This window comes from Cimex lectularius, unplaced genomic scaffold (genome assembly GCF_000648675.2).
Source record: "Cimex lectularius strain Harlan isolate CLEC.00 unplaced genomic scaffold, Clec_2.1 scaffold104, whole genome shotgun sequence".
NCBI lineage: Eukaryota > Metazoa > Arthropoda > Insecta > Hemiptera > Cimicidae > Cimex > Cimex lectularius.
In genome coordinates, this window is record NW_019392737.1 from 157,090 (window position 1) to 177,042 (window position 19,953).

The 19,953-nt window shown below is 33.1% G+C and overlaps 1 protein-coding gene across 11 annotated transcripts in view; it reads right to left on the bottom strand.

Moving 5' to 3' along the window:
- The window catches only part of LOC106665649 (neural-cadherin), a 538,139-nt gene that overhangs the window by 14,742 nt on the left and 503,444 nt on the right, over positions 1 to 19,953 (bottom strand). For 10 of the 11 annotated variants that reach the window (XM_024226991.1, XM_014392225.2, XM_014392222.2 and 7 more), the window contains 2 exons: positions 14,616 to 14,780; positions 11,946 to 12,083 (listed from right to left, as the gene is read on the bottom strand). In XM_024226991.1, the coding sequence (XP_024082759.1) occupies positions 11,946 to 12,083; positions 14,616 to 14,780 (303 nt within the window). Of the gene's footprint in view, positions 1 to 11,945; positions 12,084 to 14,247; positions 14,413 to 14,615; positions 14,781 to 19,953 lie in introns of all 11 variants that reach the window. The other variant, XM_014392223.2, reaches the window with a different exon arrangement.

Below are 19,953 nucleotides of genomic sequence, written 5' to 3' on the forward strand. Positions count from 1 at the left end.
CGGACCACTAAAACTAATGAATTTAATAAGTTAAAATGAAATACACTTCACTAAAGCTCTCTGTGGCCATTTCATTTGCCGCCGAGAATCAAATAGATTACACGACATTTGAAAAATGGCAAAAAGGTATGTTAGGTCCGAGTGGGTCGAAGTCACGATAGCTCAAGTGGTAGAGCAGCGGCGTATCTAGCCGAAGGTCGTGGGTTCGAATCCCCCTCGTGACACTGACTTTTTTATCTCAACTAAAAACCTTAATTAGTACTTAGCTTTCACTGTGCCCACCAGGGTTAGAAAAAAAAATTGGCAAATTATCTTCATAACTGTGTCTGTATCTTGGTTCATATCATTTTGGTCCACCTATTTTCGCTGTTTTGGTCTATCAGACTTTGCTAAAGTGTTACAAACTAAACAGCGGATATAAATAGAACCTCGTTTTGGCAAGGACTCGGCTTATTTCGCAAGTGACGCAGTCGTGGGTTGGCAAGTAACTTTATCTGCACTACTCTTCGTAAACTTCAGTTAAGCTAGTCGTAAAGTTCAGTATGTTCTTGCAATGCAAGATTGTACAAGCAAAAAGAGGTTAACAAGGCTTTTGAGAGACTCAAAATAAAACCAAGACGTGAACATAGGAAACCCTGGATCAGGTTTCTGAACGGATAAAGCCGGAGACATTTAATCCAATTATACTCCTTTATCCAGGGGGTTTAAGCCTACAAAAATTATGTCAAAAGAAAACACAGTTGAAGGCAGAAAGCAAAGGTTTGAATAGAAAAGAAAAAAATACGATCGGTCGGTTGACTTACCCATTGGACTTAGGAATAATAAAACGGAATTTGATACATTTTAACAAGTCGGTTTGTCTAAGCATCTGTTGTAATATCGTTAGGGGCATTTTTATGGGTTCTGGTAATTTCTAGTTAAAAAAATAAAGAAAAACATTGCCCAATAATCGCAGTCAGAAAATATCAATATAAAAGACGTCTTATCATCGAGTAATACTTAATAAAGTAAATAATACCACTTTTACCATCGATATTAACAGTCATGTCTATCGAAATTAATAATGAATAAGTCAACAAGAAAGGTATTTTAGGACATCTTTGGCCGATTTAACATTTAGTACATTCGTATGATAAAAAAAGTCCCACAATCATAAATTTATAGTGAGTGTTTTTAAAAATGGAAACCAATGGACAAACATTGATGTTTCGATAATTATCAAACATTTATGGCATTTCTAGAGTGTTTCAGGTACGTCAGCAAAGGCAGAAAGGCTCTTGGCAAAACAAAAGAAATCTATGTGGAAAGCGGTATACTCTTTTACCAACACGTTCGCTATTCAACTCGGTTATTGTTGCAATTGTTTACTATTATGTTTAACTTTGGACCTGTGCAGCACCCGTAGAAAGCCTAACATAGAATTTTTAAACAGCTTTTTTTTCACTGAGTGCAAAACAGACCGCAATTTATATCCAGTGTGGCTCGGAATTACCTCGAATCGTTGGAATTTTCATGTTTTTCTAATACAATAGGCGGAAATGTATTTTCCAATCATTTCTATTTAAGATGCGTCCAACCCCTCAGACCAATTAGATAATTAATTGTTGAAGATTAATCTGTGCCGTCCTCGTTGAGTAACGTACAGAAAAATTACCATTTCGAGGGTGATAAGTGAACACCTGTCAGAGAAGAGTGGAAGTTAGACGTCACATCCAACAAATTAAGAACGATGAAGCCGGCTAATTAGGGGCGGGCTTATATTTAAAAAAGGACCCGCCAGTAAGATAAAATAATGTGCAAAAATGGTTGAGCTATTCATACGACTTTCATTGTTTATGAGAGAGAACTTGTGAAAAAAAATTTCTAATAGGTATAAAAGCTACTCTCAAGCTAATCTCAATTAATTTGAAGATTTATTTGTTATAATGTAATGAAAATAATTTTAAAATTGAGGCAAAAATCATAATTAACAATGTTGGCAAGGAAACGCGATTATGAAAAGTGATTAACAAGATAAAAATTCTCAAAAATCGTGAAAAATAATGTGTATGGATTATCTCAATTGATTAATTTCCGCCTTATTATTTATATTTATATTATATATAATAAATTGTTTTCCATTCTTGGTTTCAGAAGAACAAAACAAATGGTAATCTGAGGGGGCGGCGAGGTCAGGAATATGTCGATGTAGACATCCCAGTCAAGCTCTAATCATTTTTACCGAGTGGGAAAGTTTGTGTGTGGTCTTGCCCTGGTGGAACACCTGAGTAAGATGTAACTCCGGTACAGATCTGATGGCAAAGCGAGCATAAGCCCCGAAATGCATAACCAAAAATAAAAACCTACAAAGGTTGGCGCAGTGCAATTTATTCAAACCTTAAACCGAAAAAAACGAACCAACCAAAAAAAAAGGTGTGAGAAAATATTCTTCGGTTTGCAAATTCTAGGTTTTTTTTCTTGAATCGTATGGTTTAGTTTGATTATTTGGGGGAATGTAGACATCAGAATGGTTTGCCAGCTTGTAATCCAACCAAACAGATGGTATAAGCAACTTTGGCCGTATTTTTGTGGCGGTTCATCGTCAAATTTTACGATCGTTTTTGTATGAAATTTTTGTATTGTAAGAATTTTTTCATGAATCGTTTTCAAAATAGATTATTTTTGTTTCGTCTGATTAAAAAATCGCAGACACTAGCATTGTGGATCAGGTAAATTTTCTTCAGTTGATGTGGAACCCATATTGTTTCCCACGGGACATCAAGCTTTTATGCGACATATGAGACGATTTTCATCGAATATTGCCTTGATTAGGATGTCTTCAACTTCATTGGCAAGTGCATCGTTCGTCCGTCAGTGAAAAATCACCAGGGCAAAATATAACAGACAAATATTGTCAATTTCTTTTAAGGCTTCCGCCCCGTAAACATCACATAATCTTACGTGTGCTTGTGATTGTTTTTTTTTTCTTTTATAAAACGTATGCTTTGGTGTTCAAACGGGATGAAAATGCTTAACTAAACATCCATTCCACATAGTGTTTACTCTAAATGACAACAAATAAAAAATAATATGAGGCTTAAATTTCTAACAGGTAAACAAGGATTTAACTTTGCATCACCGTCTAGTAAAATTATTTTAGCCCAATGGCAACCCCTATACAATAAATTAAACCAGAAACATGTAAATTAACATATTAACAAAAAGTCTTAAAACCGAAAAGATTGAAGAGCAATTATCTCTCCTTACTGTGTCAAATTAAAGTCAAAAGACAAGACTTTTACCAACAGCATTTTTTTGTTTTCCACTCGGTTCAGAAGAAAATAAAAGAAAACTTAAAACTGTATTTCTTTAGCATTCAATAGACGATTTCCGCACTGCGGTCTAATTATCCAGACGGTTTTAACGATAAATCAGAGTCTCCAACACCTACGCTGCAGTTTAACGTGGGTGTTACAGTCTTTATTAATGACAGGTGGTCCTGTTAAGACAAAAGAGGTGGGTGGCGGGTACGGCGGAGCCTTCCGGCAAAACCATCAAACATACATATGGCATGGCTGAACGAGCCGTTTTCCGGTGGTAGACTGTAAAACGATCTTACACGGGGGACCGATATGGCTTTGGGGCTAGGCGCGGTCTTAAAAGACCCTCGTGTTCTTTTCAGGTCAGGGAGTAAGATAGGGAACAACGTTCCAAGGTTGCCAGCAAAAAGATAAATCTATAGCGATTGGATAAAGTTGCATCTCCTAGCAATTATTTGACTGAGACATAATTCGAAAAATCAGACGTTTCAAATGAAAATAGTTGCGTTGAAAACTTATATAACGTAATTAAATTTAAATAGAAAACAATTATTTACATAAATCGCACTTTTTCCTATTGTTACACTAGGGTTTTTTTTTAAATATAAACTTTGCTCTATATTTTTTTACCATTTTTACCTGTTTGGCTATTTGTTTGTTATTACAAATGTATTCGGCATTAGAAAATTTGCTTTGCAAATCTGATTCTGTAGAGCAATTCTATGTGTATTGAGAAACGTAATAGATGGAAAAGCTTGCTTTGGCAGATATCGATCTGGTCGTTGTCATATAAGAAAGGCAAAAACTTTGCTACATAGAAAAATCCTCAAAAAAATTAAAACATTGCATCGTCACATCAACGATAAGAGATACAGAAATCAAGTAAGAATGTTATACTTCTGACACGTTTCTACAAAAATACGAAATTACGAGTAATACAGCTAGACAATATTATGCAAAAGTAACATCAACTTAATAAATTATATAGAAGGTGTATTGATCGTTGAATCACTATTACGATTACGAGTCGTACAGAAAACATTCTTAAATATGCCAACGTTTCAAGATTGTATCGTCTCTTTCTCGAGGATTTATAGGCCTCTTAATTAGGCCGACCGGCCTCAAGTGATTTGTTTAATCAAGTTTATTACAAAAAACACAAAACAAAGTAGGCAAGAAATAGGGAGACAAGACCAGTTTTATCTATTTGGGAAAAACCCCTCCACATTGGCACTCTTTTCTCGAATACTGTTCACTCAATTTCACTGAAATGTTAATGCGTGTGGGTGAATGTTTGTCTACATGTTTGGCTAGAGCTATTTTATATGCAATAAAGATATTCAAATGTGCCGTATAATGTACACTAATAAAACCTCAAATATGCCATATAGGTTGTACTAAAAATATTAAAATACGCAGCATGAATGTCAGAGATGTCATTCGACTAATAATTTTTTAACCCTAAATTTCAAAAAATTTCAGTATAAAAAAAATCATAATTAAAAATATTATATAAAAAATAATTAAACCTAATCAAGTTTATGATCTGAATTAAAATTGACAAGGTGATGCAATTCAAAGTTATTGTAAAACTACAGCGTTTATCGGTCAACAAATATTTTTATTTCAAAAAAACTTTTCATTGTTGTCATGGTGATGAGAGCATATTTGGAGGAACTTAAAATCACTGGATTGTTGGTTCCCACAACTTTTTTTGTTTCCATTTAACATCTGATTAATATTCGCCAATTTAATCAATCCAGTTTTTTTGCCAAGAATGTTTTTTAATTTCTTAAGTAACATAATTCCTGCATCGACGGGGATTTTACTAATTTGAAAATAAAAATCCAACCTTTAGAATTGAATTTCGCAATTTTTTTAGTTTTAGTTACCTAAAATAAAGGCCGATTTATTTCAAGAGAATGCTATTAAGTAAGTTTGTTTGCATCTTAATTCCTGGAAAGTTAACTGACATCCGAATCAAATTTTAAGGTCTCGTTTTGCCTCTCATGTTCTTAGTTGTCTAATTTATTTTTATTTTTTATTTTTTTAAATAATCAAAAATATTTCAAATTGCAATATTAAAAATGTATGCAATATTCTTCCAATTCCCTTCTGCTTACTACACTTTGGAATACTTTTCTCGAATAGTGTTCAATCAATTTGCCTAAAATTTTACGTGCGTGTTGGCAACTATGTGACGAATAGTTCACATTTTTTTTTAAGTAATCGAAAATATTTCCAATTCGCACGATTATTTTAATATGGAAATTTAGGCAATATTCTTCAATTATGCAGAATAACATCTGAACTTTATTCACAGATCGTACAAATCCTGGCTTTAGGTATGGCTAACGAAACTTTCCTAAGGTAAGTAATTTTAACGTGATTGGAAGTTTATTTTGAAGCAAAATATCAATTTTTTCGAACTTTAAACTTTTTATTTTGGCAGAAAAGTTATTTTTCAAAATAATAAACTCACTATTAAGGGCGTTTGGGACAATAAACCGAGAACGACGATAAAGTTTCAAAACTTTCGCATTTTTAAAGAAATAAGTTTTTGTATACAACCTTGACGAAAATCTTATTATCAAGCATAATAATTAATCATTATCCCGTTGAAACTTTGTGCTTAAATCGAATCAAACCGACTACTTGACAGCACATCACCTACTTTCCGTTTAGACAACAATGGCCGACTTTACAAACCAACGATTGCTCGGTAATCAATGGTAAGTTTGATTACCTCTGTCTCGATCTATACATACAATAGTTGAACACTACTGAGTGTTCAGAATAGCATCGCTAAGCCTTTTGGCCCTTGTGTATCCTGCGGTTAGGGTAAATAATAACGCCCCCTTAGGGATCAAACACCGCTCAAAAACATCGATAACAGCGTGGTACAGAAATATAGGAAAATTATTTATAGCAGAGTCTCTACCGTCTGTTTTGTAGGGTTATGGAATTTGAATTACAAAGACCTATCAATTCGGTTATTAGAAATTCTAGGCTCAAAATGTATAATTTGATTGTAAATATTTTTTGCGAACAAAATGTATCAATAAGATTGAAGACAATGTTTATTTAAATGTTTCATGAACAGCTTAAATATCTGAGAATATTGCTGAAATTCAAGACTACAGTAAATAATTATGTAACGAAATTTCTCATAAGAGAACATCAAGAGGAACTATTATAAATAATTGATTAATTTGCCTTGTGAAATGCATTAAACCTTGGGTTTTGTTATGTAATCTCATATATCGAGGACACTCGATGCTTGCAAAATAATTGGGAAAATCTTCGACCAAATTGAATTTGTTACATCTTAACATCCCCGAATGTAAATCTGTCCCTTTCCATTAGACACCTCACTGTTAAGATTTAATGTATCGGAAATTAATTGTTAGAACCAGTCGACGAAATTAAAGAGCTGCGTAATATCTTCGACCCTCAATTGAAACTCATCGCATCTCAATATCATTTCTTTCAATGCTATGAGAAATCTCTTCCTTATTAGAAGTCGTAAATCCTTCAACATCTGAAAAGTAAAAATTATTTACTGCACAATGATTAGGCCTGCCTTAAAATATTTTTCTCCCATTTAGTCACCACATTATAGCATCCATAAAAAGAGCACAGGGAAATAGCCAAAATAATTTTTTTTAAGTACATTCACCATTAGTTTGGCAACAGGTCACAACTTTTTCAATAGGAATCAGTAATGATATCTTATCGTCCCTTGCATTTATAAGAAAAATCACAATCAATAGCACTGTCGGAAGGAGGCACCCGTTAGGTCAGAATCGTAGTAGGGGACCATCCTCGCTGATTAAGAATAGGCCATGCGAAGTTGACACACTAACTTTGGGCCAAAGCTCGCGTATATAGAGTAAAATTGCTAGATGTGTCCCACTTAATTGAAAGGTGCCATTCGTTGGCTCTATATAGAGGGCGTGTAGTAATGCCGCTCGATATGAGTACGGTAACGTGTATTCGAGCCCCCTGTTCCGATTTTTAAAGGAAACAGGACTGTTCTACTTTGTATAGTATATACTGTATATTTGTGTGTCCTCTATATTTGTTGAGAGTGAATATGTTTATTGGTGTGATTGTAGCGTAAGAAGGCCGATGACGGAATATTGAGTACCCATCAACTTTAAATTAGATTAGTTACACAATTTGTGTGGAGGTTGATGGAAGACTATCAAGTACTCTACCACCCTGTGTGTAATAGGAAAGAATGAGTGAGAGAATGGTGGTGAAGTACATCTATTAGAAATTTTGAAAAAAAAAAAACCAACACTCAGCTCCTTTGTCTGTAGTTTTAAACGGAAGTACTAAGAGTTTTTCTTTGTTTAAAATTTGCCTTATCCCTTTTTTAATATAATGGCCTAATTAGTTGATTATAGGGTTATTATAAGACTGACCCAAACCAAAACCCAAGATGCTGATTCTCAAGACTTCTGTAGTTTAGTAGCTAATACAAATTTTCATGTTCTACCTGTCGCGACCAAAAATCTTCAGCTATTGTATGCACATGTTTACGCCGTAAGGATTACTCGGATAAGATTTCGGAAAACCCCCCGCCACGTTTCCGGCCTCGTCGTCGGCCAGATCGAGTTTTGATTTCGTCGTGTCGTCGTCTTGAGTCATTGTAATTTTTATAAATCGTGGCCCAGTTTAAAATTTATTTTATTTCGTTTATTGTCTTCATTTGATGAATTTATCGTCGTCATCGCTCCGGTTGGTGAGGTTCCTGAGATATCTGCGTGGTGAAGGTCCCCTGTCCCGACTTTTCCTGTCTTTTCCGACCATTTTCCTCCTTGCATCCCCCTTTACTTCAGTTGAGGTAGCTGGACGATCATCACCCGAGGTGAGTGCTTTATTTCCTTTTTATTTGATAATTCATTTTATTTTAGTTTAATTTTAAACCCATACAGTCCACTTGATCAGACAGCACATTTTATGAATATTAACTGTATTACTCTTCTTTCTCTAAAATGCGTGGATCTGGCTTTGTTTACAATATGGATTTTTTCTGTACAACTCATAAGCAAATTCTGAAATAAATAAAATCAACATGGCAAATACTGATTGAGCCCATTTTCTTTTAATTCTGTACTAAGAACATAACATTACGTTAATTTTTTTATATTTACATAAAGATATGTTTAGAATTTTTAATAGTTTATATTTTGTTTTGATTATATATATTTTTAGAATGTATAATTTTTCTTTACTTTTTCCCATTTTTCTTAAACTGCTAAAAAAGGAATAGGGATTTCGCCAATTTTGTAGTATTTACTTTCCCTAGCATTTTTATTATTAATGACGTTAAAATTTATTACAAATTATTGTTTTTTACTGAAAGAAAATTTAATTAAGGGATTTTGAAAAATAAAACGTTTTAATTCCATAATGTTGTCTGATGATGAGATGTTGCAATGCTGCAGTCAGTTGTTGCAGGTCAACTGGCTGCGGATGATGATCGAAAAGCATCTCTGCAACGCATCCCATATGTGCTAAATGGGGGAAGGGGCAGATGGAAATTCCCAGGTTTTATGAACAATGATGAACACTGCCTTTATGAGGTCCGGCATTATCATCCAGAAATCGAAAATCCCTGCCAATGAGTTCTCGGTTTGAGGGATGTATTCTTCGATACTTTCTTGGACATAAAGGACTGCGGTGAGTTGCCTTCAACAATATGGAGTCAAGTTTAAATCTCAGCAGTTCTCCAATGTAATCCAAGTCCAGACCATTACACTGCCTCCTCCAAACTGTACTGAAGGGGGGACGAACTGGGGCACTGTACGCTTCCCCTGTTCTCGGTGGACTCTTCGGCTTCTGGTATCACTATACTGACAGAACCCCGCATCAATAAACATAACAATTGGTGTTCTCTTCTAGTTGCTCACAGTATCATATTCTCCTAAAAATATGAAAGGGGCACAGGATGTGACGCCAACTGCCTCTGTGATACCCACTTGCCAGTGACCTCGATGACACATTCTCACAATAATATTGCGAACTTGTCGTTCAAGAAAATGTCTTTCCAAGGTTAAAGAGAATACAACTAGATTAAAATGGAGAAAAGACGAGAAAAGGTGTTTGGTTTACAAAATGAGTAATCATCACGTTTAATTTTTCTTGAGCAAATCCGTTGTTACAAATGAGGATTAAATGTTTTTGGTTTATATTTCCTCTTTTGTTTTATCCAACTAACAAGAATATATCGGTTAATTTAATTAAAATTAATAGAATAAGAATGAATTACAAATATCCCTATTAATTTTTGAACATTTTTTATTCAATATAGACTAAACCCGCACGACCTCTGCGAGTTGCGTAAGTGTTGGTTTTCGCGCCGTTATAGAAGATTTTGTTGACCATGATGACAATATTATTGTTGCAATATTAAATAAAGTATTTTCTGAACTGTTTGCTTATTGAAAGATAGTAGAAAAAGTACATTAAATATAGTACGTCACTTTGGAATACTTTTCTCGAATAGTGTTCAATTAATTGCCTAAAATTTTACTTGCGTTTTGGCAACTATGTGACAAATAGTTCACAATTTTTTTTTTAAGTAATCGAAAATACTTCAAATTTGCACATTTATTTAAATATGGAAATTTATGCAATATTCTTCAAACATGCAGAATAAAATCTGAACTTTATTCACACAGCTATGATCCGACAAATCCGAGTTTTACGTATACGAAAATTTCCTAAGGTAAGTAATTATTATATGATTGGAATTTGATTTTGAGGCAAAGTATACATTTTTTCGAACTTCAAATTTTTTATTTTGTTATAAATTTTTAAAAATATTGAACCACTTATTAAGGGCATTTTGTCCAATAAACCCTTGAGAAAGCCTTTTATTTCTTTTTGAAGTCGTTTTAACTTGTGCACCTTTTTCGGGGTTTTTCTTGAGATGGGTCGTGTAAAATGAGTTTTCAAAAAGGCAAAAAAAGGTGTTTAAACCGGAGACCATTATACTTAGGTAAGAAGCCTCCAAATAAGGTCGGAAATTAATCACCAGGGATATAAACGAGAAAGCTGAAGGTGGAAATCATATATTGTACATAGCTCTGGAACGTTAAAAAAATACATTTTTTCAATAATCGCCAGAAATTCAAAATAGTTGTAAGAAAAAATGTTTTGAAGAGAGAGAAAAACCACACATAATATATGAAAATGACCAACTGTTGAAACTCCTTATATTCGCTTCTTCCAAAGTAAACAAAGCTAAACTCCGTCATTTTTAAAAACTCTTCCAATGCTTTGAAAATTATTTTACATACACTGTTTGACGCAGTCAAGCTTGAAGAATGTTTTAAGCAAATAAAATAAATTATATTTTGATGTTGTCTCCACTTATCCTCTCCCCTATTAGAGATAACTAATATGATCTGGAATAAATGTTAAAAAATGTAAATAGCGACAAAGATAGGAGTGACCTTTGATCATGGACTGACTTTTAATTATAATTAGGAATATAGGACTTTTCAAATTTTAATTGTATTTCTTTAATTAGCCCCATTTTGAATTTAATTAGCCTTTATGGTCCTCATATTACAAAAAGTTAATTAATATTATATATATATATAATAATTAATATTAATATTATATATGTATAATGGGATGTGAACAGTTTTAAAAATATGCAGCATTTACACTTAAGTTACCATTTAACACAGTTTTTTATGAAGAACTGAAAGTGTGTGAACAAACATTGCTCCTTAAAAAATAAAATAATTATCAGTGATACTAAAGTATTATTTAACTTATTGCATAACATTATAAACTGTCCAGTGCCAGTCGATAAACTCCTTTCCAACATGCCAAAAAAAAAAAATTAAAAAAATAAATAAAAATAAGATTCACAAACTTATTCTTAATATTTATATTAAAGTACAATAATATTGCTAATAAACCCATATATGAAGGTCTTGACTGAGATGAAAAAGTTCGTTTCACGAGCGGGATTGGAACGCACGACCTTAGGGTCAATACGCCCCTGCTCTAACATGTCACGTTAGCTCAAGTGGTTAGAGAAGCGATGTATTCAGCCGAAGGTCGTGGGTTCGAATCCCGCTCGTGAAATTAACTTTTTCTTCTCAATCAAGACCTTAGATAAAATTCCTAATAAATTATTTATATAATGCCTAGTTATCAAAATGGGTAGGTTGGCAAATCATGCATTTAGATTTGTTTTGTAACTTAGTGCCTAGATTTAAACCAAAAATTGTGTATACTTCCTTGTAGCTTCATGACATTATGATAAATATGTAAATTAGCTATATAGCTGGTAATAAAACATTACGATTATTATAAATGAACGTGTTTTTGAACCCTTTTATTTTTTACGCGGGCCCATACTTTTTGTATTTTGTTTGTACAAATGTGTTCAGCATAGCCACATATAAAATTTGCAAGTTTAAGTTGGGAGAAATGCAGATATAATGGAACAATGGTGAGTAATATTTTAAATAAGTAGGCAACCTCTAAAACTAAAGGTAAGAATTTTATGATCTTGATATCTGTTTTAAAAATCCCCAGTGGTTTTATTTTTTGTTATATTTTTTTGGTATCAAATAATTAAAGGTTTTTTTTAAAATAAAAAGTCAAACTCACCTTAAGTACAAAAATTTCCCCGGAAGTCCGGTTGATGTCGAACTTGCTGTTCGCCGGGTTGTCGGGGTCTATTCCTTGGCCTGTTAAGAAATAGACAATGTTTTGCGGCCTGTCTTTGTCACCGTCGGTCGCCGTCACCTGTAGAACGGAGAGAAAAAAAACACATGAAACGTTTGTTTTAGACTTTTCGATATTGTTTTAGCCCCCGGAGGACGTCAAATCTACTCGGCCATGGAAGAACAAGCGGAACTTTACAAAGTTGTGACAACAATTGATGAATATGCAATAATAAACGCATGATAATCAATGCGAAGCGCCGCATAAATTTTGTCCTTTTGTTTTTTAAAACATTTAAATTGCAGTTTAAAAAATCTTTTTCTACTTTTATATAATGTATTAATTTAAAAAAAATTAAAAGTGAAATAAAATAATGATATGTCATATAAATGAACCGATAGTTTTAAAATAAGGTCTTCAAATAAAAAATACGGAGTAGGCTTGGCTCGTTTATTAATTATTAAAAAAAAAAAGAAACTTTGTCTAGTTTACACACGGGACAATCTACTATCAGAATAATTAATACTAATGTCCTTATGAATTTTAATAAGATTGCTGTAAGAATAACGAACCCAAGTTCCACTCTGCCAGTTTAGAAATGTTACTCAAGGGGCTATTTTGCAAACGTGCAAAGGTAAATTGAAGTAAATCTTACTTAATTTGATGAATGCCAGTACAATATTAAAAAATAGCTAGGGGTGTTTGCAGCTAGCCTGCAATCTATCTAAATAAGCGGGTACAGTATCATGCTGTGTCGTTTACATTTTTTAGTTATAATAGTTGCTCAGTTAGAAAATTAAATGAAAAGCGTGGCCTTGAAGAAAGTCGGTCAACTTTGCTTGGAAGTTCAAATTTAATATATTTAGGTATGAGTAAAAAGCAAAACAAGCAATACAAAAGGAAAAAAGATGGCTGTTTGGGTAAACTAATTTGAACTGTTTCCAAGCAAGGATGATAATGAACAGTGAAAAACGCTGTTTTATAAAGCGATCTGGTGTTCTTGTGGTTATATCAATATGCAGAGGGTTATTAAGGTGCAGAATTTCTTTGGATGCGTATACTTACAAAAAAAGCGGGTCCCACATTTTGTACCTGTGACCTTTTGTTTATTTAAAGGGTAAACACTTGTTTAGTTTCCTTATGGAAGAGAAATTATACAGAAAAATCCGAAGGGCCAAGCGATTTCGTGTTAGTTATACTGCCACCTACCGTTAGGCTCCACTCTTAGAAAGTCAAAAGGAGTTTCCTATATGGGGTTGGGGGGGGGGATTTATTGTCATTTTGGCATCTTGTACTGGGCATTGTGACAGGTTGCGCAAGGGAGCTTCAGGAGGGTGAAATTAAATAAATTTTTACTTAATCTAGTTTGTCTTGTTTCTCTACCATTTCAGCGTCTTGCCCACAAATGGAAATCGTAACTTTTCAACTTGCTTGACGGGTAGAAGCCGAGGGAAAATTTCATTTTAATAATGAACGTTTGTTTAAATTGCGTAAGCAACTTCGCTCAGAAAAGTTTAGGTTGTTTTGTTTTTAATGATAATGCAATGGAAATTTGCTATTCTTTACTTTTCTTAAAGGGTAATGTTTATATAATTTTTACAAGCCCCATCTCTTTTTTGAGCGCTTTTAAAAACATCTTTATGTCTTGGGTTTTGTTTAAACAAAAACTATTTGACAATAATTGTAGAATAAACTTTGATCACTCATTACTTAAAAAGACGCGACTGTCTACAACAGATATGTCTACAAAATGTGACTAATTTTACTTGTTGGAAGTTTCAACAACTTTATTTTTAGCCAATGTTAATTCTTTAATCGTCTTGTATAATGAAGAAAGGAAGAAGTTCTTGAAAACCGTTACTGAACGATAGTCTCATTTTACTCATTATACAATCAATCTGACAACTTTACTCAATCAACCAACTATCACAATTACACAAATTTTCGTAGAAATCTGTTTAAAATGGTAATTTTTCCAAAATTATTCAGCGCCCGTCCTCACGACCTTGTGTCTTCCTTTATGGCCACGGACTTTAAAAAATGATGGGCCGTTATTGTACCAGATGAATTTTCATGAGTCGGTCGGAGGACATCAATCAGGCGGAAGGTAATTAATCTCAATTGATCACACAACCGCTATAAATATTTATACTGTGGGCGAAGACGCAAAAATGATTTCAATACGACAATACAGATAAAAACAATAAATCGCTTTCTGACTTTTGATTCTGTTTGGGTCACTTACCTGGAGTAGACGGACTGGATGAGGTCCTGCCAGCTCTTCCTGAATTAACGTCGAGTAGACGGAAGAGTTGAAGACGGGCGGTAGATCATTAACGTCATTTACATGGATAACAACCTGTGTCGACTGTTCGTTCAGACTATCGGAAGCCACCAGAGTGAGTTCGTACTTCAGGTAAGAAAAGATTCTCTTAATAAAACATTGCATAAAATCATAGACAAAGAAAGATTAATGAAAATAAAAGTCAAAAAATAAATATGCGTCGTCCATGCGCCTATTCTGTTAAAAATGAAAAACGACAAACGTCTATGCGGGCCTAAACATGCAAAGGGAAACGTGCTCCGTTCGTCTATGTGCGCTCTTAACCGGACCTGAAGGACTCGTTTGGGCAAATTACGATCGTCCTCTTCGGTAATTTGCGTCCTGTATGTGGGTCTCTCGAAGACAGGGGGGTTGTCGTTGACGTCCTTGACGTGGATGACAACCGTCGTGTAGTTTTCTTTCAAATTATCTGAGGCGGCCAGCCGCAGCTCATACTGAAAATTGTTGGCACTTGAAATTTGAGAAAGTAACTAATTGCTATTCACTGTCGAGTAGTAATAAATAAAAAAAATAAAAAGGAACAGCGACCGACTTGAGACTATCTAAGACTCACCAAATATCATAAAACACCTAAATAATTTGGATGTAGGATAAACTTGAACATTTTCGATTTGACCACCAAATTGATTATTTGGGCCTCTAATACATTATTTTTCAGGAAAACTAAGTTAGAGGTTCCACAAAAATTTGACGTTTGTTTAGAAGATTTGAAATGTTTAAGATCATAAAAACTTTCTTTTATTAACTTTTCAAACGCGAATAGAAGATAACCATTGTTAACAATTTTTAACATGCCCAGTATGCCACCAGATCCACCGTAACCTAGCAAAAAAATCAATACTGTTCATTTAAGTGCAAATAATGATCTTCATTTTCTATTCACGTTTGTTTTATAGTAAATGAAAAATAAAAAGAAAATTTTCATCACAATTGAAACTTCATATCTTTTAAAGCAAACGTCTATGCCTGGAGAAATAAAGCTAGGATACAATTCTATAAAACGCCGGACATAAACGACGGAAAGCTGAAGACTATCTTCAAGAATAAGCGCCTGAATATTTAATAATGATTTAAGATTAGATTAATTTATAAATAAAACGAACTAACAAATATCCTAATTTCGTAATTTACGCCAAGAAATTTCTTAGAAAAGACAGAAGAAATAATATTCAAATTTAAAAAAGCAACAAAATGAAGCTACGGAAGTGGGATCACATATTTCAATGTAAAATTCTTACACGGAAGTGGGATCACATATTTCAATGTGTATGTATGTAAATTCTTTCGTGATACTAGGTCAAAAATATTTATTGATAGTTCTTGACGATTTAAGTAATTTTAAAAATGTTGTTATGTATCTGTCGATTTGTTTTTACCTAAAAAATAAGCAGAATCGTTTAATTAAATGGGATCAAAGAGCTTACAAAAATACACATTTATGGGTAGGATTAGCCGAAAACAATTTTTTTTTCTCAGTGATGTTCAGTGATTCTAAGTGTTTCACTTAAAAATTCATAACCCATCATCATATCCAAATTCAACGCTCTTACAATCGTTGGATACTCGAAAAAAATGTGCCCGTCTTTAATTTAAGCCTACGTCAACAACGTTTACGCTTTATGTCTTTATAAACGAGGAAAATAAAGATAAAAACTCTTCAAACGATTTATTTTATACATATTTATTTATTTTATATCTGAGGTTTTAATTTATTTAGGGATGGCCAGGTTTGTACCATTGCGTTTATGTTACAGGGTTTTAAATTTCTGTAAAATTTTCCGGGGGACCGGTGGAATCGTTTCGAAGTTAATACTATTATTCTGATTTTCTAAAAAAAATCCAACGAAAAATTTGAGAATTTGTATTTGGCGGTTTTTTGGAAGTGCAGGAAACAAATATCAACTTTGTTTTTTTCCAAAAAACAAGAACAAAAATAACAAACAAAAAAGTTAACTCACATCGCGACGACGCTCGTTCACTACAACAAAATTGTATTTCGCCAGGTAGCGATAGCATGGACTTTTCGATGTTTACGCCAATGGAAACAATTTTTATTTAGCATAGTTGTTCATGATTAATAATTTAAGTTTGTATCTTTTTTCTTCTTTTTCTACGGAAGCATTCTGTGAGTGAATTAGGTAATAAGCAAAAATTTTCGAAATCTGAGAAGAAAGGATTAAAGGGAGTAAGAGAAAACTAGATTTTTTTTGGAGTTGCTCTTAAGTACGCACTACCGTAACTTCTCCTCTCGTCTTTTCTTCAATACTTTCTTTCAAGAAGTCTACACGAACCGAACTTGTTCCAGTCATCATCAAGTACCCACGAACGCAACTTCTTCCATCAACATCTGAGTACTAACGAACGTGAGTATTCCAGTTCAGCTATCCAGTGGTACACACGAAGGCGCACCATCTTCAGCGAAGTACTTTGTTCATCAAAATTAGTTCGTAATCTGCTCTATTTTTTAAAAATAGCTTTGTACATTGTAGTAAAATCTGGCTAGAATTCCATTTTTGTATTATGTTCATTTAGGTTTTTTTTTTAATTCTATATTTTTATCATTTGTTCATTTTCATTATTTATTAATATAATAAATATCATACTTAATTGATAAATCGATTCTTTTTAATCACGTTTAAACAAGTTATTCAACAACCGGCACTTTATCTGGTAGCGCCCGGACTTGGAGCGTAGAAATATAATACATACTCCAGCTGGCGTATCCAGTAGGGAATGCAATAATTATAAATTTGTGACCTAGCGACGTAGCACAGTGATTTAAATTATTAACAAAAGTTTCATTAAAATCGGCGATCTCGCGTCCGTAGCCTAGTAGTAAATGTTACAAATATTGGACTAACACATATATAAAAAGTTAATTTTTATGTGTCGATTTATTAAATATAGTGGAGTGTTATACACAAGGCGCCTCCTTAGGCGAGGAGTAGTTATTAAAATTTTTGTTTTGCTTTCCTTAAATAAACCTTCACTTCTTATATGACAGAACAGGAAATATAAAATATACAATAGTATAGACAGATGTAGTTAAAAATTAATTACCATGACAACTTCTTCTACAGGAATGAAGACAACCAACAAAAATTCCATTTTTACGAGAGTTAATTTGACCAAACAATTGTCCAAAATGGTTTTTAAGATAAATATCAATTATATTAATGTAAAAATGTAGTTGAAAAAGCCAACGTATTACTATAACGTTTTGGTGGCTTTTAACCAAACATTTTTTACATGAAACAGCACAGATATTTTAGGGTCCACTTTTTCATGTTGAGTTTTTGTTCTTAAGAAGAAAATCATTTAGGAGGAAGAAACGCCTAAATTAAATTAAACATGGCGATCCAATTCCTTGCATATTTTCTATTCACAACACGCCTCGCTCAATTCAAAATATAAAGAAAAGAAAAAGAGATACGTTTGCCACAGGACAAAGTTTTTCCGAGACATCGGACAACGGCAAAATATTCGAGAAAAAACAACCGTGTCAGGCGAACGCATCCATCGACGTTACGATTTTAACACAATAAATCTGTTAAAATCGTGTAAAATTTTTACAGTTATCGAGTCGTGATGTAATCAAAGACTACGCTGTAGCACAGAAAATCCAATATTGAAGAGATTTTTGTACAGGAGGATATTTGTATTTAACAAGTTTCATGATGATTTTTCGTTAAGGATTTCGTAAAAACACACACGAAAGATAGTTAACATATTCTGGAACAAAGTAATAAAAGACGAAATACAATGTTGTAACTTAAGACAACTTTGAAAGATATGCCCTACGACCTTTTCCCCAATATTTAATTTTTTTTAAGACTCCTACACGAAAAATTAATAAATATTAATTAATTGAAAAGCAAAAACACCAAGGTGGAATGGCTTATATTCTTAATGTATTGTTACAGCCATTTCTGCCAAATAAATCTTTTAAAAAAGACTTGGTTTCTTATGTTCATTAACAGAGTGTAGGACTTTGTTGAATGGGCCATTTGAGAAAAGGTCCAGTCCTTAATTTAAATCTCCCCTCGCCGAGATCGTATTATACACGTTATTAACCTTGCTTGCAAACATAAAAAAATGTTCTTTTTTTATTTATCAACTGCTGTGGTCGTAAAGAAATTTAATAAAGACCGGCGGGGCCGCAAGACGCTGCAGTAGCACCCGCTAAACATGACCCGGCGTTAATTTAATCAGAAAAATTTTAAATAACCGTGGTGATTAAAAAGCCAAAATTGTCTTTTCCAGGACATATTTTCAGCAGAATATCCAGGGCGTAAGGTGAAGGTCTAAAACGATGAACCATTTGGTGTTATTCACCTCGATTTTGCCAATACGCCAATATTGATTAATGTGTCCATTGTACTTAGTTTAATCAGCTGGGTTAATAATATAATTAATTAATAATCCATAGGTAATTTACGACCAAATAAGTGCAATATTAAATCTGTAATAAACATTTGGAAAATTGTTATTAATAATGTTGAATTATTGCTTTGATCAGAGATATGGTCCAAGATGGCAATTATTGTACTACCGCCAAGCTTTTGACATTTAACGCTTTCCTCTTGGCTCTTAATAAACAATAATTAATATAAATATATAATAATAACTGAAGTTAAATTAATCGATTAATCAATATTAAATTACTAAGCACTGATAAACATTTGAGCAATATTCGATTCATTTCTGTTTATTGTAATGTTACTATCAAACGAACTTTCGTCGTAGTCCTGTTTTACTTTATTTTATTTTATTTTTTTTAAATTTGCAAAGATGAAATCTGTTTTAGCTAGTCGATTCTATTTTGTTTTTCACATGCAGAAAGTGCTAGTCGAACGCGATGTAAAATATGTACTTTTTTTGGAAGGAGGCTGTCGTGGACCAAAGCCGATCGAATTGATTTATCTAGTTGAGAGATTTATCTCTGTCGAATACAATGGCACCTCAGAAAAACCGACTTTAGACAATGTAAAGATGTACAATACTCCAGAGATGTGTTAGAGGCTCCAACACAGATGTTCCAATTTACTAAAACTTGTATGCAATAGATCGATACTTGAATGCTGAAATCGACAAGAGACAGAAATTTGGAAGACCGCATTTCAACTGTTCCAACCAATGTTTGAACATTAGGAAATTAATTCTATTTCCTAAAAGACAAACATATAAAATATTCAAAAATTAACATTATTTAAATTGCTAAGTAGATTACAATTCAAAAACACTCTTAACTAGATAATCTTGTGGTTTATTTATATAATTAGCATAAAGATTTTTTGTAAAAATAAAAACCGGACAAATGACATTAGTTTACAAAGTTTTGAATAAAGTCTTAATTGCTAAATAATTTTACAAAAAGATGATATTTATCTTTCGTTTTGATCTAAGACATGCTACACAATCAACTCACTCGTGATTAATGAAGACTTCTTAACATTTGATTTGTTAAAATGTTCTGCAACGATATGAATGAAACTCTAAAAATCAGTTCAAAGAACCGACGAAAGTATCACTACTTCAGGGCGAAAGCGTTACACAGATATCATGGGTAATTTATTGAATATTTTCTGACATACAGTTTATATAGCA